The sequence below is a fragment of the Larus michahellis genome, chromosome 3, assembly GCF_964199755.1.
Source record: "Larus michahellis chromosome 3, bLarMic1.1, whole genome shotgun sequence".
In the NCBI taxonomy this organism is placed as follows: Eukaryota; Metazoa; Chordata; class Aves; order Charadriiformes; family Laridae; genus Larus; species Larus michahellis.
The window spans coordinates 15,142,723-15,163,238 of NC_133898.1; the positions used below are offsets into that span (position 1 = coordinate 15,142,723).

Here is a 20,516-nt window from a genome sequence, read left to right on the forward strand (position 1 = left end):
ACCAGTTCTTTCTTTTACCTCCATTTTTGATATGTTTCTAAACAGATTTTATATTTACGCGTTTTCCTGCTGCTAGTTTGCCTGGGCTAGTTTGCCCGCATGCAACCACAAAGTGAAGCCACTGCAAAAATCTCAGAGGAGAGGGGTTAAAAAGTAAAGCACCCTACAGCAAGCTCTTTTAATAGTAGATGGCAGGGATGGCCTATATCCACAACTGCTGCTACCATCACACTATGACCAACACAAAGAGAGAGGCCCTTTGCATGAACAAGGCCAATAGATACTCAGTCCACCTCAGCTCAGTCTGAAGTTTACTCTCAGGTATGGTATGAGAACTCTGAAAAGCCACCCCATTCTCATCAAAGGTCACAACAGTGATCTCTGATTTGTCCTGAATTCCTTTCCCGATGAATTCTAATGTTTGAGTACCTTCTTGTAAGCTGTTGAGTATCAAACCTATGTTTTCATGAAGCTATTCCATAACATCGAGGTCTCAATTACCAGCGATACTTGTCAGTTCAGAGGCCACTGTGAACTGTGAAATTAGAACTGTTCTCCCCCTGCCCCAACACACACCATGAGCATCACTGTTTATCTACGCAGAATTTCACCTGCCATTTTTTAGTACCCCCCCTATCTTCTATAGCTGTCCCTTACCTTTATCACAGCACACTCTGTCCCATCGCTGATATTTAGACCAGTCTCTGACCTGCACGCATGTGCTGTATTACTCTTCCCAATGCGCGCTTACTACCTGTGGCAGCAAGTGATGCCTCATGAATAAATGCATCCCTTTATTGGTTTAAATGCATCACCTATTTCACTGACTATCTTGTTCCTATGTAACCAAAGAGAACAGAGGCTCTCTCATTTGCTTCTGAAGACTTTATAGTATCTTACAGACTTGTATAAAATTTCTTTTATTTGTCTTCTTGCTCAGTTTATAATTACAATCTTTTCCATCCCTCTTCAGGTGCGTTTGTCGTTACTGTCTTCTGAATCCTGTTTAGAGCTGGATGGGTGGTATCTTATGCATCACCAACTGTTATCTCATCTAGATTTGCGTAAAGGCACCAAAAAAGCTTTCATCATCCTATTCAATATGGACCGTAACAATTGCAACACTGGCCTGACGCATTTGGTGACCTGCCTCCAGTCCTAAAGAAGGTGCTTCTGGATACCCTACAGGTAGGGTACATGTAGCTGGGCACATGCGGTCCCCTTGCATTCTGTTCAATCTAGCACGTGCAATACTAATTTTTAAAAGGTGTGATGTTGGTTCAGATCCTGTGCACCAGAACGAATACTTGAAACCCTCCTAAGAACAAAATCAATTGAAATATGGCTAGCTGGGATGCAATTAGGAAAAGTCTGCACAGCTTTTCTAAGGGAAAGTACCGGATCACCAACAGTATATTCTGCAGCATTTGTGCCTAAAGACAAGGGCAACATAGTCCATATAGTACATCTGAATTTTCCAAAACATCAGGCCCTGAGAAAGTCCACACTTCAAGAAATTACACTGCAAAAGACAACGTTTACCTCTCATTTGAGTTGTGGCAATTACAGTTGTCTTTTAAAAAGGCAACAAATTAAAGATGTGCACACAACAAGAACTGTATGACACAACCTAGTCAAAGTTGTGTTTTCAGTCTCCCCTCTCTTGTTAAACTATTTGTAGTATCACGAGACAAGAAAGTTTTGAGATCAGACAAATTCAGAACCTGATTTCCTGTAGATCAAAGTTTAACTGTGAGAGTCTCAATATTTAACAAAAACTTGGACATGAAAAGAACGAACATTTTGATTTAATAACAGAGCTGCAGCAGTTGTGACAGCAGTTAGCAAAACAAGGGTGTGAAGGGGCCCGGAAACATTGCTCAGGACAGCGTGGACCTGACTGAGGCTATAATGATGGTGGTGATGGGCCACAAGGCCTGGTCCCCAGCATGGGCTGATGCAACTATCTTTAGCACGCTGGAGACCTCAACCCAGAAAAAGCCTTAAAGGAAGGATATGGCCATTCACATTGGGCTTCAGAGAGCACCTGATGCCTCATTTCTAAGAGAAGTACTCTAGTTGAGGTGCGGAGTTACCAGTGAAGGAGCTGTAGTGAGGTGGGAAAGGAGGTGAGCAGATTGTGTAGCATCAGGGAGGGTGAAGAAGAGATCAAGAGAATCTTCGCAGAGTCTCTGAAAGTGAAGATCATGCACCCTGCAATGCAAGGAAAAAGGGACAAATAGCAGTTATGCTCAAAGGAGCAACAGATGGAGACTCCCAAGAGGAGGGAAGCTTGCAGCAGAAGGGAGGGTCCTGCTCCACATGCAGATCTGCAGCTGCTGAATAGATTTAGTAACCTGGGTCAGGTGAGGAGGAACAAGAACCGTCAGGGACGCCAGCTGAGCCTGTACCAAATGTCCATACCAAGAAGCAGAGGTGAGTGATGGTCACTGAAGACGTCTTCCTGTAGGAAATGGAAGCCCTATCTACTAGCCTGGCTTGATGTCTCAAGAGCTTTGTGGCTTGTTGGGGGTGTGTATGAGAGATAAGGACACATTGCCACGGTTTGTGTCACCCTCTGGCTATTAACTTTTGCCGCTCATTCATGGGAGCACCAAAAGCCCCTGGTTTTGAACAGGTTTTTGAAAGGGTGACCTTGAGTATACTAAGAGTGACTACACATCTGGCAGCATGGGGGCCCCGGTGCTGTCCTACTAAATCCTGACAGTGAGTGGGAAAGACTTAGGTAGAAGTGGATGCATCCTGCAAGTCACCACCTAGTGATCAAAGACAGGGCTTTGGCTTCTATGACCATGGGTCCCTCTTTGAGGAAAAAGGAATGTAAGTGAAAGAAGGGACTTATCTGGCAGAGTGGCGAGAGCAGCTTTTCGAAGGCTTTGCATCTAGGCTTGCAAACCTAGTGAGGAGGGCTTAAAGCAGGTACAATGAGAGAGGATTACCGTATCCTGAAGCGAAATGGAAGAACAGAGGCTGTGAGGAGGTGTCCTGGGAGAGGATGATAGAAGCTCTCATGCCTCCCCTGGGAAAGCAGCACAACTGGTGGCTCACCTCAAGTGCCTCTCCACAAACACCTACATATGTCAAACGAACAGGAGGAGTTGGTGGTCCATGTGCCATTGCAAAACTACGATCTCACCGGGATTACAGAGAGTTGGTGGGACAGCTCGCATGGCTTGAATGCCGCAATGAATGGAGAGAAGGACTGGGAAGGCAAGGAGGTGCATTTGTGCAGGAGTGGTTTGAATGTATGAAGCTCTCCTTGGAGCAGGCGATGAGATAGTCACTACCGATAGGTAAGTGATCAGCACCAACTAACACAGGTAATGTAATGGTAAGCATCTGCTACGGACTGCCTGATCAGAAAGAAAAAGTAGATGAAGCCTTCTTTAGACAACTGAAGGAAAGCCCTGCAATTGCAAGCCCTGGTATTCATAGAGGGCTTGAATTCTTGGGTCTGCCTGAAGAGGCAATATGTCAGGGTGAAGCAACCCAGGAGTTTTCTGGTGAGCATTGAGCAGAACCAGAAAAAGAAGAAATGAAGGTTCAGAGTCACAAAAAAAGGACAACACTGAAGAGGAGCACAGTTTCTTCTCTACAGCATTAGGTCATTCACACAAAGTTTGGAAGTCTCAGATTAAATAACCTCCTCTCCTACAGGTGTTCCTGCATTCTCACCTGACAGCAGGGTACCACAGACATCGTGTATTTAAGGTGTATTGAAGCTTCACAGCGTTGCGTAAAATTAAGACATATTCCCTAGAAAAGGGACCTCAGGAGTCCCACAGCCCTGGAGGTGGCCCTGTTTACTGTGACTAAGTAATTTTTCCACTCTCTGTTTCAGTAAATATGTAAGTATTGAGCACCAAAAGATTTACTTAGGGTAATGGACCAGGAATACTTTGTGAATTATCACTTGATAAATGGGAAATCCCAGTTCAAACATACCATGCTGAATACAGATCACAGATCTTATCCAGTGTGTGCTACCTTTCAAACAGGAGAGAGTGGGGCTTGGAGAGGCAGGGAGCAGCAGTAAAGAAATGAGCATCGCCTCCAGCAATTTTGTCAAGCTGCCTGTCTTTTCCTTCATTTCCCTGTCCTCACAAGTGTTTGAAAACAAAATCCTCTGGACATATTTTTGCACTAGCAGTCTGTCCTGTTTATCGTAATAGCCAGAGTCCCTCCTGCTAGCCAGGATGTTGACTCTGATCCAAATGACAGAAATGCTGATGGTAGTCAAAGTAGCAGCCTTCAGCCAGGCCCTAAGCAGTTCTCAACACACAACGGGCACCAAATGGCTACATGGCTGATGCACATCTGCTCTACCTGTCCAAAGGAGTAACTATCAAAAACTGACTTCTGCAACCCTCAGTATCAAGTAATGAGACTGTTGAGAACAGCTGAGTTCCCCTGATTGCTAACAGAGGGAAAATTGTTGCCGATGCTTCCTTACACACCTTCTGGCTCCAACCATCTTGTGTCTTTATAGTGCAATGTGAGTTCTTACAGACTGTAGGAGACTCCAGAATCCAGGAAATTTTACAACATCTGTCAAGAGGCTAGTGGTAGAGAGGTGAGACCATTCTCATGAAAGCAAGTCTCGGCAACAACAGCTTTTCCCCAATGAGTAGCATTTGTCTAATTATTAGCATCCCACATAAGGCAGATCAGTTTTGTTTTCCTAGAAGCACAGAAAAAATTCATATTCTGAAAAAATTTACATTTACCTAAGCCAAGTGGCCCGTAACTTTATAAACGCCAAGCAATCAAGCTGAACTTTCAACTAGCTATGCTCTACAAAAATATACAAACCAAATAAATAGTACTCATCAGAAGCTTAGCAGAGTAACAGCTCCCTAGGTAAAAGCTACTGTGGTGGCCCTTGAAAGAGAGTCTGTAAAGCCAGAGTGGTGACAGCTGACGACGGAGGAATTAATGCTCAATGAAGACCATGGACAATAGAAATGATCCCACCTCAGAGCTTTAATCAATCTCTAGAAAATCAGAACGAGACCTTTTAAATGACAGCCTATCCTATCTGCCTACTAAGGAGCTCCTTGCCTTTTCATATAAAAAATATTCATACTCTTTGGCGTCAGTGAATTGCATGTAAAAAGATAAATACATACATTCAGTGCCAACACAGCTTTCTAGAGGATCTTGCTCCACAGAACCACTGGCTTTTCTCTTTTTCAAAATCAAAGGTGTTTTCAAAATAGAAAAGTGACCAAAAATAAAAAGGCAAAAGGTAAGTTAAAAAACCGAAACAAAGCCACAGCATCCTAAAGGCCAGGCCGATTATCTGTATTACCAGCAAGTCATTCAGAATCTTTCTGAAAAGCTGACAAGCAAGATTGAGGTTATGAATCTCAGAGGATGTGAAAACAGCGAACACTTTTTATGGTATTATTCATAAAGTATGACAATGGTTCTGAAACTGTAGGAAAACTGCACAGAACCTACTTGAGCAGAAATCATCTCTTAATAAATGAATATGACTGAAAGCAAAATTCAGACATGCTTCCAGAAAAAGAGAAAGTGAGCTCCTTCCCCTACCTATCCTGTGTATTGTACCTCAGAACCGAATCACAAAAAGACTAAGCTCAGGATGATCACATTATAAATCTGGGAATTGTGTTCTTCATGGATAAAGGTACTGAAAGAGAATGGAGAAAGAAGAATCTACCTTACCGGCTAGAAACAATCCCTTTGGTGAAATAAAAGATTAAGTTCTTAATTAAAAGAAGAAAAAAAAAAAACATACAAAAAAAAATAAATCTCGTTTCACTTGGCTTCATTCTGTCCTTCACCCCCATCTCTTTCCTAATCGTCAGTGCATTATTTGGGCAGCAATCACACCATGCTTCGCTGGGCAAATGTCTCAGCCCTTTAAGTGCGACTCGACAGTGGCATCAGGCAGCAGAGACATAAAAGGATCAAACAGCCTGGTGACTATAGCATAACGTTAAAAGGGACTGAATATATTCTTCAATATATTCATCAATGACCTGGATGAGGGGATAGAGTGCACCCTCAGCAAGTTTGCCGATGACAGAAAGCTGGGGGGGGTGGCTGACACACCGGAAGGCTGTGCCGCCATACAGAGAGACCTGGACAGGCTGGAGAGTTGGGCAGAGAGAAACCTTATGAAATTCAACACGGGCAAGTGCAGGGTGCTGCACCTGGGGAGGAATAACCCCCTGCACCAGTCCAGGTTGGGGGCTGACCTGCTGGAGAGCAGCTCTGTGGAAAGAGACCTGGGAGTCCTGGTGGGCAACAGGATGACCATGAGCCAGCAATGTGCCCTTGCAGCCAAAAAGGCCAATGGCATCCTGGGCTGCATCAAGAAGAGTGTGGCCAACAGGTCGAGGGAGGTCATCCTCCCCCTCTACTCTGCCCTGGTGAGGCTGCATCTGGAGTACTGTGTCCAGTTCTGGGCTCCCCGGTTCAAGAAGGATAGGGAACTGCTGGAGAGGGTGCAGCAAAGGGCTACCAAGATGATTAGGGGACTGGGAACACCTCTCTTATGAAGAAAGGCTGAGAGATTTGGGTCTCTTCAGTCCGGAAAAAAAATGGCTGAGGGGGGACCTTATCAACACTTATAAATACTTCAAGGGTGGGTGTCAGGAGGATGGGGCCAGGCTCTTTTCAGTGGTGCCCGGGGACAGGACAAGAGGTAACGGGCACAAACTTGAGCATAGGAAGTTCCACCTAAACATGAGGAGGAACTTCTTTACTTGGAGGGTGGCAGAGCCCTGGCACAGGCTGCCCAGAGAGGTGGTGGAGTTTCCGTCTCTGGAGACATTCCAAACCCACCTGGACGCGTTCCTGTGCCACCTGCTCTGGGTGACCCAGCTCTGGCACGGGGGTTGGACTAGATGATCTCCAGAGGTCCCTTCCAACGCTATGATTCTATGAACTAAATATTTATGTATTTTGTATTGAATCATTTTTGTCAAAAAGCTTCACCACCTAAAGAGTGGCATGGGAGAATAGGTACATTAGGTATATGAGACTCTACCCCATATGATCCTCCCACATCCCAAACAAACTGAGACTTTTTGCCACTCTCAGCAGAGCATACTCCCACCCCTCTGGGGATCCCCATGTCTTTTTTCAGGAAAAGATTATGTGTCATAAGTCCTTTCACAAGACCCATCTGTGGCAAGCAACAACCATCCATCAGAATGACCAGAATTAAGACCGACCTTCTCAGAGTCGTGCATCCTAAAAAAGCCCATCCTCACCCACACCATCCCAAGCAGGACACAGCTTGTGACACACAGCTGAAGAAATCTTTTGCTCTGAAAAATGTCAAGGCTGGATGTAGTGCTGTTTTCAAAAACAGGGCCTGGGAGTATTCTCTAATGATGTAGCAAAATAACAGCAAAGTAATTTTAAATTAGTGGGAGAAAGGAAGAAAAGAGAGGATCCAAAAGAAGAGACATCTGGAAAAAATAGTTTTTTCAATTGTAAAGAAAGAACAGTGTTCAAACAATGGTATTTGAAGTACAGATATAAAACACAGTCGCTTCACTGAGGCAATGAAGAAATAAATTTTGCAAAAAACCAAATACCAATTTCAATCCATAATGATCTTGAATTCTGAATGCAGAAAGAGGAAAGGAGTGGGGCTGTATTTTGAGAAGGGCAGTATGGAAAAAGGGTTATCCCCAAACTAAACAGCTTTGACAAGGAAGACCAGTACATATAGTGTGTTTCTTTTTAAGACTAAGAGGCAGACACAACCTTTGGAGCTGCTCCCATCTACGGCTAAATAGAAAAGGCTCGCAATGTCCAACTGAAAATACTTATAAAAAAAGAAGAAAAAATAGAAGAAAAAATAGAGAAAAATCCTCCAGCTGTGTTGATAAAATCTGCTCACTGATCTTTGCTTTCTTCCCACTCCCCAACCATATCCTGCACTACAGAGTCTCTGAATTTAGCTCTCACGTTGTCAAGATGTTCTGGAACAACAATTATCTTGCAGATCGAAAAGATGTGCAGACCAAAAGGTATAAGCCTAGGATGATAAACAGAGAGATTGTCTGAGCCCTCCCTGCTTGAGCTGTGTTCCAAAATAAATCTGGGAATGCTCTGACTGATACCTAGAGCATCTGAAGCTTCGTGCATCCTTATGAGTGACCCCAGAAAACACAGTGCTGGTAAAAGGACTGGAGATAACACACACATCACGTGGCGCAAGTTAGGCCTCCTGCCCTTACCTCCCCTCCAAGCAGGCACACTGAAATATTCCTGCTAAGAAATCTGGACAGGGGGCAATATACATAAAACCAAAGCCAGGCAAGGTTGAGTACAGCATTACCAGTTGCAGTTCACAGTAAGCCCAGCCTCTGAGATCAGGTCAGCCTCTAACTTCTAGCATTTTTTTCATAAAAAGCTTTAAGAATGCACCAAACTGGTTCCTCAGATCACAGAGAACCGAACTAGACCAGTCCTCTGGGACTACAGAAGTTACATGGCCAGCACCGGGCTCACCCTCGTTGCTTGGCCATAATGTACTCAGTAAGTATTCCAAGCCTATGGAAAACATGATTATCCTAAAGGGAAAAAAAACAATAAATAAAAAAGCACACACCTTGTAAGACAAAAGCAAGCATCCCTTCTTAGATTCCCAACTCAGCTGAAGTCACCTGCTGCTTCTCACCTTGCAAAAATGCAGTGCAATATAATGACCAAGCATAACAATCACAAAACAAACAAAATCACAAAACCTTTCCATGCCTAAGCAGTTGCAAAAGTGGAAAAAAAATACTTAAAATTTACTTACTGGCCGGACTTCACCAGTAGTGTTGGTATACTGACGGGCCAGACCAAAGTCTAACATGTAGCACTTCCTGTATGTTGAAGGTAAGCGGCCCATGGCAAAATTGGACTAGACAAAGAAAGAAAAAAAAAATCAATTTGATACCAGCAACTTGGGTAAGAGTGGCCATTTGTTAACAAAACTTTCCCATATAGACACACGTGCCTCTGGTGGAAACATAAGTCAAAGGAACAATTTTAAGATGCATCTTAAACATCATGATTAGAGAATCACTGCAATGTTAAGAAGTTCACTTTGCAGATAAGTAACTGTGGAGTCTCAAAATAACTAAAATTCACATTAGCTTATCTAAATTTCAGCTGCTATGAGGAAGAGCTGCATTTAACACCAGTAGCTCTGCAGCGAGAGCTCCATCACTTGCATAACAGGATGGAGTTATTGTAGACAAACGCTTCTGTTCATGGTTCAGCTGCTAGCATGCGTTATTCTGCCCTAACTCCCAGAATCTCCATCCACTGTATTGCATTACCTAAATTTATCCGAACATTCAGACATCTAAAAACCACTAGGTTTGGTTCTTAGTAAATAAACTGACAACAAGCAAATGGAACAGCTCTTTTTAAACCCCCATCTTAAAGTTTTATCCTTTACCCTAATGGATGGCTGCCAAAGGATTTGTGGCCAGTCACATTAGTGACTGATTTTCAGCTGAATCTGATCAGCCAAAACCAGCTAATTTTAAAAGTAGCAAATGATTTTGCTGGAATCAAGATGGTCTCAGGTACAGTGGAGAAACAAGTGTTCAGGTCAAGTAGTGAAGAGCTACAGGAAAAAGACTGACTCCTACAGTGAGACTTGGAATTACTGTGTGTCACCTAGGCAGATGACCAACACTGTGACTGTGTTTCTGACACTGGAAACTGTACTCCAACTTTTTGGCCATTGCTCAGAAAAGATTAAGAGGATTATTTAGCTAAGTCAAAACATGAAATAGCATTTATTCAAGTGATGGGTCATAGAGCAAGACATACTTTCTGAACCCCTTTTATAGTAATAATTGGTTGGATTCCAAATGGTTCAAAATTAGATTGTTTTGCCATGTGATCTTGACTGGTGCAAGTATGACTGACAGCTACTAACCCACCATGAAGTAGCCTCTGCTCATAAAACCTAGTTTGCTCTGCCCTTAAAGGAATGACAATACTATATTACTATTCTGTACTTACAGAAAATAGCCAATGTATCAGAGAGTGGGAGTGCGCACGGAGGCCTAAATCCCTCCTTTGAGATCTGCCCATATTCAGGCTACCTTTATTGACTCAAGCAGAACAGAGACATACAACCAAAAGAAAAATTTCCAAAACAACATACAGGCTTGATGTCACGATGAAGGAATCCCACAGAGTGAATGGCTTCTATTGATTCCAGAATTTGTTTGCCTAATCGCAGCGTTGTGCTCAGCGTGAAAGTCCCTCGAGGCTGACTCCTTCTGAGATCTGCAAGATTTCGGCCCTGAAACAACCAATAAAACATTTAAACCGTGACATTAAAGCATAACATTTCACAGCTGCAAGTTCTAACATGCATCCCCCAAAAAGCAGAAATGCTAATCAGACAGGTGCTCACCTTCTGTCTGCTTTATTTCTTGTATATGATTTTCCAATACTTCCTTTTAAGTGATGTATTTGCTGATAAGAAGATATCAGACTGTTATCTTGGCAAGTCAGCTGATGTACTATTTGAGAAATAGGCACAGCATGGACAGCAGTGCCTCGGACTGCGTGGGCCCAGCATCTCCTCACTCTTAAAACCAGACTATATAGAAGCTGATTTAAGAACAACCTTTGACTGTTCTCTGAGCCATCTAAAGATTAAAGCAGTACAAAAATGATAAGCAGGTCATGAAGCCACTATATATTACAGCTCACAGGAGCAGTTTCATAAGAAACTCTCTAGCACCCAACTGTCTGGCTCAAGCTTAAGTCAGCATTGTTGTGGCAACACCACAATGGGGCAAGCTGCCTATCAAGAGAATCATACTCAAAATAGGAGAGGATTTTTCCACTGACTTAAAAAATACTTGTTAAAAAAATTGGTAATTTAACTCTAGTTAATTACATTTCTTGGGCAAAAATGTCTATCATCAGCTGTACATGAAAATAAAGACAATTTAGCAAAAAAAAAAAAAAAAAGAAAGAAAGGACAGACTAAACACCAGAAGAATTACAGTATTCTTTGATCTCTGTCATCTCAGTTTTGTCTATACCTCTTTAGATTTGTAAAGAGAAAGAAGGTGTTAAAACGAGTATATTCTATGGCACTGTACCCCTCTAATCCACAGAACTAATGCATTTATCAACTGATCGAAAACATTATGCATAAGAGTCCTCTGTTTCAGAGAACATGCATCAAAAACAAAAGTTACCGGGACATGCTAATTATCATTATACTATAGAATCTCCTGTTTCTGCTTCTGCAAAGACATACATACTTATATTACTTATAATCCAGATGCACTCAAACAAAATTCGCAACAGAAGATATATAAAAGATTCCAAACATTTGATGAGAAAGCACAGATGGCTCTCCAAACCAGTGAAATGCCATTTATTCGTCCACCCGTTTCCAGTTCTCAAGTTATTTACAGACATTAAAGGGCCAACTGCAACTGGCTCTTTCAGTGTATGACTACTCTCAAATTGCTTTGACCCATGTTTCACTCCAGGGCTCTGGTCCCTCGAACAACCACGCTTGACGTTGGTCAGCTAATACAGATACAGCCAAACCACAGCAACTGGCCCAGGTTTGCTCCTTAGCATGAACAAAATAAGACTAAGCTACTTCTCCAGTGCTTATCTTTTTTAATTCCTGTGAGAGTTTACTAGAGGCAGCACAGATTTGTCATCACTGTCCTGAAAGATCTGAGTTACTGAACTGACAGCAGATCTTTCTTTCCACTGTAAAGTGGTTCCTTGGACACGAACTCTCTTATCCAATAGTAATAGGCAAAGGCAGATTTTTTTTTCAGAGCCGCACACTGAAATGTGCCATAATTTTCCCCAAGCTGTTCTGGGAGATGGTCTCAGGCGCCTGCTCTGCAGAAACAACCCAAAGCATGTGAATATTCAGTACTGCCCCCAGGAAAAGACAGAAAATGAGCGTTATTTTCCAAATAAACACCATCAGGCTGGCTAAGAAACAGAGCAGATGCAATGAGTTGCAAAGCTTAGAGTGGAAGCCTCAGACCCAGTGACTGAAGAGAAAGGGATTCTGCAATACATGACAGTCAGAGGGACACATGATAAACCATGTCTCCGCAGACCTTGAAGCTGAAGGAGAATTTTAGCCTGAAGAGTGATAGTGCAAAGCTAACTAACGCTTTAAGTATTGAAGTCTTAATTTGCAAATAATTAAATGATTTTTAGCTCTGCCTACTCTATAAGCTCAGCTACATAGTCAAGAACAGGCTAGAAAGTAAGAGATTCTACACAGAGAAGTTTTTTTCCAAGGTATAGTCATCTTCGTCAGGCTTGTTAAGGACAGGATTGGGGGATTAGAAACTTTGTTCTTCCATTAGCTCCAGATTAGCCCTTTCAAGAATTGTATTCACACTCACGCTGCAACAGCAGCAATAACCAGGGTTGTTTAGAAAGCAAAAGGTTTCTCTTTCTGTAACAGCACCTGGGATGCCAACAGCGCGTAAAAGGCAAACCCAAGCAACCGGGAATTTACTGGTTTTATACATCTGCCTTGCAAAGCAGAACTACACTTCAAAAGAATCAGAAGTTTATTTTAAAGAAGCACTGGGGTCTGCTGGTGCCAATTTTACTTCGTTCACTAATTAAAAATAACCTTCCAGTTTATGCAGCAGTTTACTTCCCATTACTTAGTGCTTCAATCTTCTCACTTTCCTTCAGCACGTTCTATCACCCAAATTATACATAAAGAAACATGACATGGGCTGCAAGCTCTCCAGGGGAAGGGTCGGTTTGTATTGTATTGTCTAACCATACAGTGCTTTGCCCAGCAAAGCTCTGATCGTACAAACAGCAAGAGAGATAGGACAAGCTCCCTGTCAACGCTTATGTCAGGTGCTGGAACAGACCAGCTTCCAAGGCAACTGTGTCAGAAAGAAGCACCTTTAGTTTGAAAAACATTCCCCTCGAGCCAGGGACAACCTCCCTCTCCTTAAAGGCCTTTCTTCCATGTGTTTTTGACTCAGATATCTCTTCCCACTTGCTCCCCTCCAACTCTTTCTCCTGTGACTGTACGCTGTAAAAAAAAAGCTGCTTTCATGAAAAGCTGTTTACATGACAGAATGACCATATTTGGGCTCTGAAGATCGAACTATATATGCTTTCTTGGTGAAGTTCCATGCCGAACCATGCAGAGGTCCCTGCAGCTCCTGCTGTTATTGTGGCTTGCGTAGACACCCATGTAAGGCTTCAGGTGGCTAACTCTGATGGGAGCAGCTGGCTGTCTAGCAGTACAGTCACCATGTGCTAGCTGCCCAAGTATTTACCCATATTGACTTAATATCAGCAGTGTTCAAACGGGAGAAAACACTTTCACAGCAGACGCCAACCTGCTGCTGAGCTTGGTAGAGATGGGGGAGCCAGAGATCACTCCCTTTCACAGAGAGGACTGTGCTGCTGCTGTGACACCACTGGCTCCCACCGCACTCTGAGCTCTGATACAAGATGCATTTTGAACACTGCATCACAGAGCTCAGCAGGAGATATTTCAAACAGCTGCCACTGCTGCACGATACTGTGGGTAGCTCTTGCAGGCAATCTGAATTGAGTGCTTTCTCAGAAAATTGTCAGAAAGCCATCTTAAAAGAGAAAAGCAGAGCTATGAAATATCTTAGTGCATCTTGACAACTGGAGCTACCCCAAGGGATATCACAGCAACACCACCCCTTCTCACTGTCTCCCATTCCACCCACTTTCCATGTACAACAAAGTCTCTATACCAGTGCTTGGCCTTATTCTCTCACTGTAAATCCTTTGCTATGATGCAATCTCCATGGCAGAGGGGAAGCACAGAACTCACCTGAAGCTGCATGACAACATAATTAAATTTTTCATTCCTTCCACAGCCAATAAATCTGCAAACATGATCCTTCCCTGAAAAGAAACAGAAACATATAGAATGGAACATAAGATAACAACTCTGTGATCGCGATTTTTAGAAAAATGTTTTCTGATCAAGGGCTTGTAACCATGAGTGGCCTCAGGCAGGGAGTTTTGCGGAACAGACTGATTTTGTTTCCGCTTCCCAGTCTCATAGCTCAGGAGAGTACTGACATACAAGAAAACTGCCTGTGAAATAGCCATGAGTGGAAATCGGTGTCATGGATCCTCTAATTGTGACACAGGACACAAGTGAGTATGACAAACCACTAGGTGCAAGCAACACCACCACAGCCACCACCATCCCTGAACTAAACCACGGGTAGCACACATGACCACATGGTTTCACAGGTTCACTGGCAGCATGCTTAAGCTCATTAGAATCACAGAAGGGACCTTAAAGATCATGTAGTTCCAACCCCCCTGCCATGGGCAGGGACACCTCCCACTAGACCAAGCTGCCCAAAGCCCCATCCAGCCTGGCCTTGAACACTTCCAGGGATGGGGCAGCCACAACTTCCCTGGGCAACCTGTTCCAGTGCCTCACGGCCCTCAGAATGAAGAATTTCTTCCTAATATCTAATCTAAATTTCCCCTCTTTCAGTTTAAAACCGCTACCCTTCATCGTATCACTTCACTTGCCAAAAAAGAGTCCCTCTCCATGTTTCCTGTAGGCCCCCTTTAGGTACTGGAAAGCTGCAATGAGGTCTCCACGGAGCCTTCTCTTCTCCAGGCTGAACAACCCCAACTCTCTCAGCCTGTCCTCATAGCAGAGGTGCTCCAGCCCTCTGATCATCTTTGTGGCCCTCCTCTGGATTCACTCCAACAGGTCCGTGTCCTTCTTATGTTGTGGGCTCCAGAGCTGGACACAGTACTCCAGGTGGGGTCTCACAAGAGCGGAGCAGAGGGGCAGAATCACCTCCCTTGACCTGCTGGCCACGCTTCTTTTGATGCGGCCCAGGATGCGGTTGGCTTTCAGGGCTGTGAACACACACTTCTGGCCCAGTCCTTCTCAGAGCTGCCCTCAAGCCATTCTCTGCCCAGCCTGTATTTGGCCTTGGGATTGCCATGACCCAGGTGCAGGACCTTGCACTTGGCCTTGTTGAAGGTTCCCACAGGCCCATCTCTCAAGCCTGTTCAAGTCCCTCTGGATGGCATCCCTTCCCTCCAGTGTGTCGACTGCACCACACAGCTTGGTGTCGTCGGCAAGCTCAATTCCATTGTGCATGTCCCCAGCAAAGATGTTACACAGCACCGGTCCCAATACCGACCCCTGAGGAATAGCACTTGTCACTAGTCACCACTTGGACATCGAGCCATTGACCACAACTCCTTGAACGTGGCCATCCAGCCAATTCCTTATTCATTGAGTGATCCACACATCAAATCCATGTTTCTCCAATTTACAGATGAGGATGTCATGCAGGACAGTATCAAATTACACCAACTTTACTCAGTAAATGCTGACTTTTACACACCATCACTACACTTGCCTATGAGCATTGCTTACCCTGAAACGGCTAAACTAACACTACTTCAATGTGGACAAACTCTGATTTTAACAGTCAGAACCATCTGGAAAAGAAAGATCCTTAAGAAAAAACTCCACTGAAACGTTAAAGGAATTTCATAATAAAAGAAGGAAACAAACCCAGGCAATTTCATGTTGCGTACTGTCATAGTGTTAGAAATACAAACTACATCTACTCAGAGAAAACCAAAACCAACCAGCCCCCCCGCAACACTCAGCTACTCCTCCAGGTTTGTTCTCTGTGGTACAAAAGCGCTGCTGCAACATCTACATTTCTTCACATGGCACCAGGCAGGACCTATCTTAAGGAAAAAAAAAAAAAAAAAAAAAGAAAAAAAAGCAGAGAGAGTGGAGGCTGTGGCTTCAGATCCTGACCCATAATGGATCTGTGATGGTGTGCTCTCTGTATTAGCAAAAGGGGATGCATGTGTTCCTCTAATAGCAGACTTACTGATAACAGAGTAAAGGTTGATGCACACCACAATGACGAACATTTGATTCCTGGTGGGGTTTCTAAGCACGGAAAATAGTGAGCATCATTGCATAGCTTTGCCCTGTAGTTCTTTGTAGCACTCGGGCAATTGTGATTTTAATTAGTTTTTAAACCAAAGATTATTGTTTGATACTTCCCAGTTTTAAAATAAAAAAAGGAAGAACAGGAACATATAGAGTACTCGGTAATTGCACTGCCTGTAGCACCCTTGGGACCCTGCTTTTGCTCTCATTGTGTACACCATAATCCTGGGGCATCAAAAACCGTTGGGGACAGCAAGATGTGATAGAGTAGGGACCTGGAGGGCAGGAGACAAAAAAGCATCTTTCTCACTGGAGAACCAGAGCTTTGACCAGAGCAGTACCTACAGCTGTGGAATATGGAGCTCCATCCGAGGTCTCTTGGTAAGAGCATCAAGAGCCTGTCCTCCAGGGCCCAGCAGCATCCCATAACAGAACACCCACACACTCTCTCCTACCACAAGGAGATAACAGAGCTGCTGGCAACCAGAACTGGAGGGACAGAGGCCTTGGCTACTCCTTACTCCCTTAGGAAGAAAACACTTAAAACCAACCAACCAACTAATCAATCCTAGTATCCACCTCTATCTGGTTAGATAAGCAGGAAGGTTATGTGGCTGCAGATCCTTCATGTCTCTGGCACAGACTTAAGGACATCGTCCAGTTTCAGGACTGAGCGTGCAAGACCGCGGTGAAACCATCAAGGAATGCCACAAGCCACCATATTTCAGGAAAAGATATTCAGAGATCAGGAAAGCATCCTCTTCAGCATACATCAGGACAGCCCGCACACTATTGCTTGACCCTTTTTCTCACATACCAAGCCCACATCCTGTGTGTGCCCATGAGTGCTGGGTGCCACTGGTTTCCTACCATCTGCAAATTCATTGCAAATTCAGTGTTGATTTTGACATACGGGTCTTTGGTTTTCTGAGGGAACTTGAGACACTGTCTGGTTATAGCACACGTCCTGGCGTGGGCATTACCAAGAAGGGACGGCCGGCAAACCTCAACTGTCCTACACACCTTCCTGCCATGGGTCCCAATATGGATGGCTATGCTGCCTGCCAATCGATGTGAAGGCAGCCTCAAAGCCAGATTTGTAGCTACCAGGTCAACATATCTGGATAACCTCAGAGAGAACCGGTTATGTTTCTTTAGGAACTTGTGATACCGGTGTCCTTCAGCAAACTGGCAGTCTACAGAAGCCTCAGACAGGATGGACAGGCCAGTGCAGGTCCACTCTCATCCCAGACCTAACTCCTTTAAGTCCGTAGAAATTCACAGCCTGGCTTACTTATAGACGCACTGTGAGTCCCACTTTGCTTTGCCTTTCAGAACACCAGGAGATGGATATTGAGGTAACAGCCAAAACAATGACTGTTTCAACTGGCAAGGAGAGCTACTGTATGGTAAATTGCTCCAATTTTTACTGGCTTTTATTGTTTTAAATAATTGCAAAGCACTGATAGGCAGGACACCATGTGCTTTTTATTGCTGTAAAACGACAGACAAGAACATTAAAAACCAATCCTCTGACAGGGAGAGCCTGGCCAGCTAAATCAATCATTTCAGCGAACAGCAGTGTTAGTGTCCAATACGCTTGATTGTGACTTAAGACACATCCATGCTCTTCTGATTTTGAGTATATTCCTGAGACTTTTTTTTTTTTTTTTTTTTTAAAAATCACTTTCTTCCACAACATAATGGTTTTCTGGATCACAAAAATCTTACAGGAAGAAAAAGCATTTAAATTTTTAATTTATTGTCTTTGAGAATTACATGCATGTTTAGGCTGACAACATGTTTCTGTTTACTTTCATTTTTGAAAATGATGAACTGACTCACAGTTCTTGATGACCACATCCCCAAACTGACTTGATTTGATACTGAATCCTCCTTTCCAGCCTAAAATGAGCTCCGACCTGACCTGTTGGTTTTAGGAATTGAGGCGCTCCCTGGAACAGCTCTCCCATGTGCTATTCTGCAACACAAGCAACACCAGGAAAGGAAGAAGAAAGGGGGAGAGGGAAGACTGCCAATTCCTGCATGAGAAGAAAGGAATATAACAGCAGGCCACATTTAGAGGTGGGGTATGTACAGCCAGCTGGTCATATAAATGGGATAAATGCTTGCAGCATCAACCCCTCTGCGTTTCCGAGGCTTTTACTCATTTTTCAACTAAAGGAGGCAGCAGGTTACAACTGTTTGCTCTCTCAGAGGAGTTCGTGCCATGCAGAAGTAGCAGATGGAGGCCGACAGTCAGGCGTGACTTTGGGATTCCTGCAGATCGGTCCTGAGGCTGATCAGAATTATGAAGCCCACAAGAACAATCACCTTAATAACCTGCTGTGCAGCCAGGATGACGGGACTGTCATACTTTCCTTTAAGGCAGAAGGAAATAGCCCTCCTTCCTCACACATGCCCTCCTTGAGCATGAAGATCATAGCAGAGAGAGAAGCAAAGTGTATTTTAACCCAGAAAAGTAAGAAAAGGTAAAAAGTTTTTCCAAGGTATAGTTAGCATGGGGAGCCTCACAACCATTTCACTGCACTAACCGCCAGATCACACTTGCTCCTTTGCTGAACAGCTACTCTGGTATTACAGAAGATCACAAGCTCATACTTTGGAAAATAAGTCCTATGTCTGTATTTCTTTATTACTAAAACAAAGCAGTTATCTTCCAACAAAGTAAAGGAACAGAGCAAGAGATTATAAAGAGTTTTGGCCTGTTAACTAACATAGGTTGGAGGAATAAGTCAGCATGATTTCACGAACGCTGACCTGAGAAAAATTTCAGAGAACACGTGCTTTATTTTGTTTCACATGCATTCATTTTCCCAACCATTTAGTTAAGGCAATGCTTTAATATTCACCCATAGAAGAATATTCTTTCTACTGCTGCTTTTAAAATAAAATAAATGTAATAAACTCCCATATAACACCGTGTAAGAGGCAAAATATTTCGGTTACTGAAATGGTCTTCACCATCCTTGTTCTGAAGGAACTTAAAAATTACAGTCAATGGCCATGTCCTCATGTATAAAAATAACTTCAAGTATCTGGAAGACCCACCCTAGGATAGATATTCATCACCTTCTAGAGAAACAAATTAAAACCCCATATTAATACTTAAGAACTTTCATTACATGAAAAACTTTCATTACGCAGCAGTTAAAAAATTAGTTTATGATCCTTTTTTGAGTGTATTTTTCCACATGGATCAATTTCCAACTGCTAGAAACCAATATTCATTCCAATCTTTTACTCGTTTAAATTCTTAAATATTCCTAACGTATTTTCAATACAGCAATGAAACTAATCAAATAAATAGAGTAAGAAAGAAATATGTGACATTATTGTTGCAATTTGAAGTGTCTTGGTTTGGTTTTTTTTTGGTAGCAGACTCTGTATTTCCTGAATTTTTACCTGCAGAAAACAAATAACCACTCTTCTCCCCAAAGGAGTTCAAGAATTTAAGCTTTTAAATTTATGCCAAATTTATTTTGTGATTCATCTCCATAGATGAGCTGTCTCATTGCTAACAGTCCACCCAAAACACTGAAGAAACTTCTTCTGCATAAATTATCATAAATCTCATCGCAATTATTGTTACTCTTATAACTGTTACCTTACCGATTCTTGTACTTCTATGATTCTACGATTTCCTCTGCGGTACTAGACCAACACTGACATAATAGTGCGAGTCCATCAGCAGCCACCAGGATGGTTGAGGGAAAAGGAGAACGTGACATTCGCCAAAAGTGTCAGAGAACTGGATTTGTTCGGCCTTAGGAAGGCAGCAGAGAGGGATCTACCTGCTGGTCGGAGCCACCTAGCAGAACAGTGCCGAGAAGATGGAGCCTGACGTTTCTCAGAGGTGCACAGAGAGGCATCGGACACGAGCAGCAACATGTGAAATTCCCATTAGGTGTCCTTTCTTTTTCACCACGAGGGTGGTCAAACCCTTGAACAGGGGTCCAGAGATGCTGTGGGATCTCCATCTTTGGAGATCATTCAGAACTTCACCGGAAAAGGCTCAGAGCAACCTGATCTATTTCTTTCTGCTTGGAGCAGGAGGTTGTACTGGAGACCTCCAGAGGTGCTCCCTGCCAGCCTAAATTATCCTCTGGATCTATCCATGTCAAACACTCATGTTTCTTTAAGGCCTGCCTCTCGCATCAGCAGGGACCTCTGACCTCTCTAATCACAAACTTGGCTTAATTCCAGAATCATCAGTCAAGTATCTTTTTATTCCGGTAATCAAAACCAATGGTACACTGCCGGCCAAAAACAACCAGCAAGGCACAGCTCAACCTTAAAGACAACTACATAGGAAAAGCTCAAGTGCTTAGTGACGTAATTTGCTTGAGCACTTGGCACTGCCAGGGTCTCAATTATATGCACAGTTGTGGACATCTAGCTATACAATTGCTCTCACCGGCATTTGGAATGATGCAGCTATTTCTCAGACTCTACATTATAGACAGAATATACATTTTACAGCTATCCTGTTTTTTATTCGCCT

At 43.3% G+C, this 20,516-nt stretch overlaps 1 protein-coding gene across 9 annotated transcripts in view; it reads right to left on the reverse strand.

Moving 5' to 3' along the window:
- The window catches only part of TTBK1 (tau tubulin kinase 1), a 119,088-nt gene that overhangs the window by 63,864 nt on the left and 34,708 nt on the right, over window positions 1-20,516 (reverse strand). For all 9 annotated transcript variants that reach the window (XM_074578777.1, XM_074578776.1, XM_074578781.1 and 6 more), the window contains 3 exons: window positions 13,865-13,938; window positions 10,181-10,321; window positions 8,813-8,917 (listed from right to left, as the gene is read on the reverse strand). In XM_074578777.1, coding sequence (XP_074434878.1) covers window positions 8,813-8,917; window positions 10,181-10,321; window positions 13,865-13,938 — 320 coding nt within the window. The remainder of the gene's footprint in view (window positions 1-8,812; window positions 8,918-10,180; window positions 10,322-13,864; window positions 13,939-20,516) is intronic.